Below are 6824 nucleotides of genomic sequence, written 5' to 3' on the forward strand. Positions count from 1 at the left end.
AGAGCTAGCTCCAGGACAGGCTCCAAAGCCACAGAGAAACCCTGTCTCAAAAAACCAAAAAAAAAAAAAATTGGGGTACAGATCTAAATAGTTATTAACAGAAGAATCTCAAATAGTTGAAAGACATTTAAGGAAATGCTCAATATCCTTAGTCATCAGGGAAATGCAAATCAAAACAACTCTGAGATACTATCTTACACCTATCAGAATGGCTAAGATCAAAAAACATGTATGATAGTTTATGTTGGAGAGATGGTAGAGTAAGGGGAACACTCCTCCATTGCTGGTGGGAGTGCAAACTTGTACAGCTGCTTTGAAAATCAGTATGGCGATTTCTCAGAAAATTAGGAATCAATCTACCTCAAGACCCAACAATATCATTCTTGAGCATATACCCAAAGGAGGCTCAATCATACCACAAGGACACTTACTCAAATATGTTCATACCAGCACATTATTCATAATATCCAGAACCTGAAAACCACCTAGATGCCCCTCAATTGATGAATGGATAAAGAAAACATGGAACATTCACACAATGGAGTTCTACTCAGCTTTAAAAAGCTATGACATCTTGAAAATTGCAGGTAAATGGACAGCTCTAGAAAAAAAAACCAAACCCAGACCCAGAAAGACAAGTATAGTATGTACTCACTCATAAGTGGATACCAGACATAAAACAAAGGATAACCAGCCTACAGCCACAACCCCAGAGAAGCAAGAACCCTCCTCCAGAAACAATGGAAACAGATGTAGAGATCTACAACTAAGCACTGGGCAGAACTGGAGGCCAAGAGAGGGACGAGTAATAATAAGAACATAGGGGTCAAGGTCCTGATGGGGAAACCCACAGAATCAGCTCATCTGAGCTCTGACTCCAGACTGACAACTTAGGAATCTGGATAGGACCGAACTAGGCTTTCTGAATGCAGGTGACAATGATGTGGCTTGAGCAATATGTGGGGCCAGTGGCAGTGGGGCCAGGATCTAACCTAATGCATGACCTGACTTTGTGGAGCACACTTTCAGTGGAAAGGTACCTTACTGAACCCAGGCACTGGGGTTAGGGGAAGGCCTTGGTCCTGCCTCAACAAGGTGATGGGACAGACTTAATTGACTTCCCAGAGAAGGCCTTACCCTCTCTGAGGAGTGGATGAGGGGTCGGGGGAGGGGGAAGGTGGAGGAGTAGGAGAAAAGGAGGGAGGGGGAACTGGGATTGGTATGTTAAAAAAAAGAGAGCAAGAGAAAAAGAAGAGGTCATGAAGAACTCTTTCATGCTTCCTTCCAACACTCACATTAGCTTGTCCTTGACACTTGAGCTCTCAATAAATCTATAATTGACTTAAAAAAAAAGAATCATCGGGTGGTGGTGGCGCATGCCTTTAATCCCAACACTGGCAGAGGCAGACAGATCTCTATGAGTTCAAGGCCAGCCTGGTCTACGGATCTACAGAGCAAGTTCCAGGGCAGCCTCCAAAGCTACAAAAAATAAAAAACAAATCCTCTCTTGAAAAACCAAAATGAAAACAAAAAAAATCTGTGGGAGAGAGGAGATGGGGGAGAGACTGTAACTGGGATGTAACATATGAGAGGATATATAATAATAATAATAATAATAATAATAATAATAATAATAATAATTTAAAGACTCAGGTCGTGCCCAGTTTGCGCGCTCTCTCTGCTGCCTGCTTGCAATTCAGGGTGTGAGCTCTCAGCTTGCTGCTCCAGCCACCATGCTTGCCTCTCCCCTATGGTGGTAATGGACTCTTATCCCCGAACCATAGCCCACATAAATGCTTCTTCCCATAAGTTGCCTTGGCCATGGTGTTCATCACAGCAGCAGAACTCTTGCTGCTCCTTCAGAGGATCTGAGTTTGGTTTCTAGCACTTTGGGCTGCTCACTCCAGCTCTAGCAGATCCAGTCTCTCCTCTGGCCTCTTTGATCACCACGTACACATGGCATGTACACATTGATCACCATGTACACATGGCATGTACACATTGATCACCATGCACACATGACATGCACACATTGATTACCACGTACACGTGGCATGTACACATTGATCACCACGTACACGTGGCATGTACACATTGATCACCACGTATATGTGGCATGTACATGTTGATCACCACGTACACGTGGCATGTACACGTGGCATGTACACGTTGATCACAATGTACACATGGCATGTACACATTGATCACAATGTACACATGGCATGTACACATTGATCACCACGCACACATGGCATGTACACATTGATTACACATACACATGGCATGTACACATTGACTACCACACGCATGTGGCATGTACACATTGATTACCACACACACATGGCATGTACACATTGATCACCACACACACATGGCATATATACACACTGACACATACATAACTCAAAATCAAAAATAATTTTTAAAAAGTAACAAAAAAGAAAAACAAAAGTCTAGAAAAACAACAACAAAAAACCACTCTGAACCTCCCTATGCTGTGGAGGAGCCCTTACCACGCAGCAGGCTGGGTCCAGGGGTGAAAGCCCAGGGATGAAATTGTCCCAGTGTTAGCAGAGATCCTCTACTTATCCGTCTCTTCTGCTTCTAGAGGAAGAGAGTAGGAGGGAAGGGGGAGAAAGAAAACAGATGCTGCAGACCCTGAAGTGGGCTTCTAGTCTCTGGAACCGTGAGGTCCCCACGCCATTTTTTCTCCAGGAAAGAGGTCAGGTCTTTTGTAGCAACGTGAGGTCCCAGCTGCTGAGCAGACATATTGGTTAGCGGTAGCGATCCATCTCTGCTGTGCTGTGCCAATCCCAGACTTTTTCCCTCTCCCCAGAATTTGTGTGTGGTCTGGATGCCTCTGACGACTTTCTGAAGGAGCGGGTCATGAACCTCCCAGAGAGCATCGTGGTGGGAACTCACTACACTCAGGACCGATTCCTCCGCTCTCTGAGCAACTACCGGGACATCAATACCGATGACGAGACAGTCTTCAACTACTTTGACGAAATTGAAATTCACCCAATACACATTGGTATGAAGTGACCTCCGAGATCCCAGCAAACCCTGATGTACATGGTACAGGGATTGGAGGGCCGGGGAGGACCAGGGTATAGGATGTGCCTGGCAGAGCTCAGGAAGCCAGAGGTTCAGGTGAGCACTCCTCCAGGACAGTCATTTTACCTGGGGGTAGGGTGTTAGGATGTTATTATTATTTTACAGAAATCTATCAGTAGATTAAAGTTGAAAGTCACAATGGCCTAGTCCTTCAAAGGAGTGTGTTTGCGGTTCTGGGGACTTCGAGCATTGTCCCGGCTTCCTTGCGCAGGGTTCTGTCCCCATTGCATTGCCAAGCACTGGTGTTCAGCTTCAAACTTCCCCCAGTCTTTAAGTTTGGTCAACTCACCCCATCGGTACCCCTCAGAACTTAGCACACAGGAAGCAACACACTTTACCTTCCTCTTCCTCTTCATGTGGCTCCAGATCCCAAAGTTCATAGCAATCTGGTGCCCCTTGGCTTGGTGAACCCCTGAGTTCCCTCCTGGCTTTCTGGATCTTGACATGTCTTCTGGGTTTGAGGGGTGAGGAAGGAGCGGTTTGTTTTGCCTCCCAGTTTGAGGGAACAGTCTACCCGCCCCTCCTTCCTGTTTTCCACTCTGGGTAGTGACTGGGGTTTCCTCCACTTACATCACTTTTTGCACACCAGGCGCATTTCACACGGGGAAGCGCAAGGCCCCTGTCCTCCACCTGTGGGCATGAGCACTGAATCAGAGAACTACGGAAGTGCGGTGAATTTCAGAAAAGTGGTCATTGTTATCTTTTCCCTAAAGTCCCCAAATAATTCTTAGAAAGATGAGGAAGAACCGAGGGAGAGACTTTAACAGCAGAAAGGACAGGAGGAATGAATGGGCACCACTGCCTGGCCATCTCCTGCCCTGTTCCTTGGCCACCCATGGCATTTGGCTTCATCTCCACACTGACAACAGGGAGATGACGTAAGAGCAAGGGAGAGATACACCCAGGTGAGGGGTGCCTCAAAGCCAGAAATGTGGGGCCGCCAGAGGGTCTGAAGAGCCCCTGGGAAGATGCTGGGATCTCTCTCTCCTCTGTTTCCAGATCTGTTCTTTCTTTGGACCTTCAGTCTTTAGACCAGCATGCTATTCCAGCTCTCTGGCCACCCTACTAGGATCCTGGAGTTTCCAAGTTCCCCTGGAAGTCACATTTAGAGCTAGACTGGATTCTGTTCCCATCCCACACTTCTAGAAGGGCAGCTCTGCCAGTCTAGGTTGGTTAGGTGCCTACAGCTATTCCCCATGAGCAAGCTTGGTCTCCAAAAAGAGAGCCCTTTCAAAATGTTTTCCAGCACCTGGTGACAAGCAGGTTGCCATTACTCCTGAGACTCAGAGAGAAGTGCAGTAAATCTGGACAAGTAAATGTCAAAGTCAGGCAGTGAAGAGGTGGTAGATGAAACAGTTTGCTCTTTGGTCTTTCAGTGGCTTTTATTGTTTTCTTTGTATTGAGAATCAAGTCCAGGGCCTCGATACATGGAGCTACATTCCTAGTCGTTTTTGTTTGTTTGTTTGTTTTTTCAAGACAAGGTTTCTCTGTAGTTTTGAAACCTATCCTGGAAATTAGCTCTTGTAGACCAGGCTAGCCTCAAACTCACAGGGATCCATCTGCCTCTGCCTCCAAAGTGCTGGGATTAAAGGCGTGCACCACCACCACCTGACTGAAAATTTTATTTATTTATTTATTTATTAAAGAGCTCCGTCTCTTCCCCGCCACCGCCTCCCATTTCCCTCCCCCTCCCTCAATCAAGTCCCCCCTCCCTCCTCAGCCCGAAGAGCAGAAACTACAGTGTTCACATTTGGGTCAACCTGGTCCAGGACAGGCTCCAAAGTTTCAAAGAAACCCTGTCTCAAAAAACAAAGCAAAACAAAAAAAAAAATCAAACTAACCAAAACTAACCAAAAAAAAGGGGGGGGAAGCCCATATGATAGCAGTAGATAGCATGTATATAAACGGTGGATGGGCATGGTGGCCCATATGATAGCAGCAGATAGCATGTATATAAACGGTGGATGGGTATGATGGCTCACCTATAATTCTTAGCTGTGGAAGGGAGGTTACCCAAGCAAGCAGCTTGGCTGAACTGGCTCTTACCGGTGGGTTCTAGGTGAAAATGAAAGACCATGCCTTGATTAATACGGTGGCAAACAATTAAGGAAACCTCCTGAGGTCAACCTCAGGCTTCGACATGCATGTGCACACATGTATTTGTGCACCTACAACGTATCTGTGCCCACACAATGGGACATGCATACCTACGCACATGCCGTCCATGTACACAGACAAAAAATAAACACAAATGCAGACTATAGTATAGTCCATTCGCTCAGATCGATAACTTCCAAACTTAGAAAGGGCATATGTGTTGTGTGCCTGTGATCCCAGCATGAAGAACAGAGGCCTAGCAGCCATCTACACCGTGAATTCCAGTCTATTTAAGGCCACTTAGTGAAATCTTGTTGCAAGGAAAAAAAAACTAGTCGGGTGGTGGTGGCGCATACCTTTAATCCCAGCACTTGAGAGGCAGAGGCAGGCAGATATCTGTGAGTTCGAGGCCAGCCTGGTCTACCAGAGCTAGTTCAAAACTACAGAGAAACCTTGTCTCAAAAAAAAAAGAAAGAAAGAAAGAAAAGAAAAAAGAAGAAAGGGAAAAAACTGTAAGAGCCAAGCCCAAATCCTCCCACTCTCAGACTCCACTGTAATTGCCCTTGAGAAAGGAAACGTGGAATGCAACTTCAGTGTCACCATTTCTCACACACACATGGAGAGTGTCTTTTCTAGTCACAGCCACATCTGGAATCTATGTGTAGATCTTCTTTCTTCTGGCATTTAAAGATGTAGGAAAACTCGAAGATGCCCAGAACAGACTGGCTATTAAACAGCTCATCAAAGAGATTGGGGAGCCTCGGAATTATGGTTTAACAGATGAAGAAAAGGCAGAAGTAGAAAAGAAGGCTGCGGAGGAACGCCTGGCCAAGGAGGCTGCTGAGACAGCAGAGCGTGAACACAAGGAGGCCCTGGAGATGGCAGAGAAGATAGCCCGCTGGGAGGAGTGGGTGAGTGTGAGAATGTGAATTATTGGGGTTGGGGCCGCAAAGACACTTAGGTCAGTAGAGAAATGCTCCAGACAGTTTTACTTTTTATCATGTGCGTTATTTAAAGAACACATCCATCGTGTTTTACTTGGTACCAATAAACAGCTGTTGCCATTAGAAGTCATAATATGGGCTACAGTTGGCTCAGGGGGTAAGAGCACCAGCTACTCTTCCAGAGTAGTCAGGTTTGAGTTCCGGCACCCACATGTCAGCTTACATCTGTCTGTAACTCTGGTCCCAGGGGATCTGACGCCCTCTTCTGGCCTCTGTGGGCATTGCACACATGTGGTGCACAGACCTTCATGTAGGCAAACACTCAGACATATATGATAATAAATAAAATGTTTACAAGCATTATTACTATACATATGAATATATAACACGTTGTGAGGTAACCTTGTGATTCTGCTTCCAAACTCAAATTTGTCTCTCCACTCTGGTCAGGACCAATTTTTGTTTGTTTGAATACAGGGTTTTACTCTGTGTTCCATGCTGGTCTCTCACTCATGACATAGTCCAGACTGGCCTCAAAATCATGGCAATCCTCCTGCCTGACTCTTCCAATTGTTTGGCATTACAGTTGTGAGCCACCACGTCTAGCTCTGGTCAGGGCTTCTTGGTACATTTCCATGGCCAATCCTTGTTGTCTCCAGTCTATTT

The 6824-nt window shown here is 45.9% G+C and overlaps 1 protein-coding gene across 1 annotated transcript in view; it reads left to right on the plus strand.

The window, feature by feature from the left end:
- The window catches only part of Ak7 (adenylate kinase 7), a 69045-nt gene that overhangs the window by 54523 nt on the left and 7698 nt on the right, over positions 1 to 6824 (plus strand). The window contains exons 15-16 of the mRNA XM_005343524.3: positions 2837 to 3034; positions 5905 to 6125. Coding sequence (XP_005343581.1) covers positions 2837 to 3034; positions 5905 to 6125 — 419 coding nt within the window. The remainder of the gene's footprint in view (positions 1 to 2836; positions 3035 to 5904; positions 6126 to 6824) is intronic.

The sequence above is a fragment of the Microtus ochrogaster genome, chromosome 1 (assembly GCF_000317375.1).
Source record: "Microtus ochrogaster isolate Prairie Vole_2 chromosome 1, MicOch1.0, whole genome shotgun sequence".
Lineage (NCBI taxonomy): Eukaryota > Metazoa > Chordata > Mammalia > Rodentia > Cricetidae > Microtus > Microtus ochrogaster.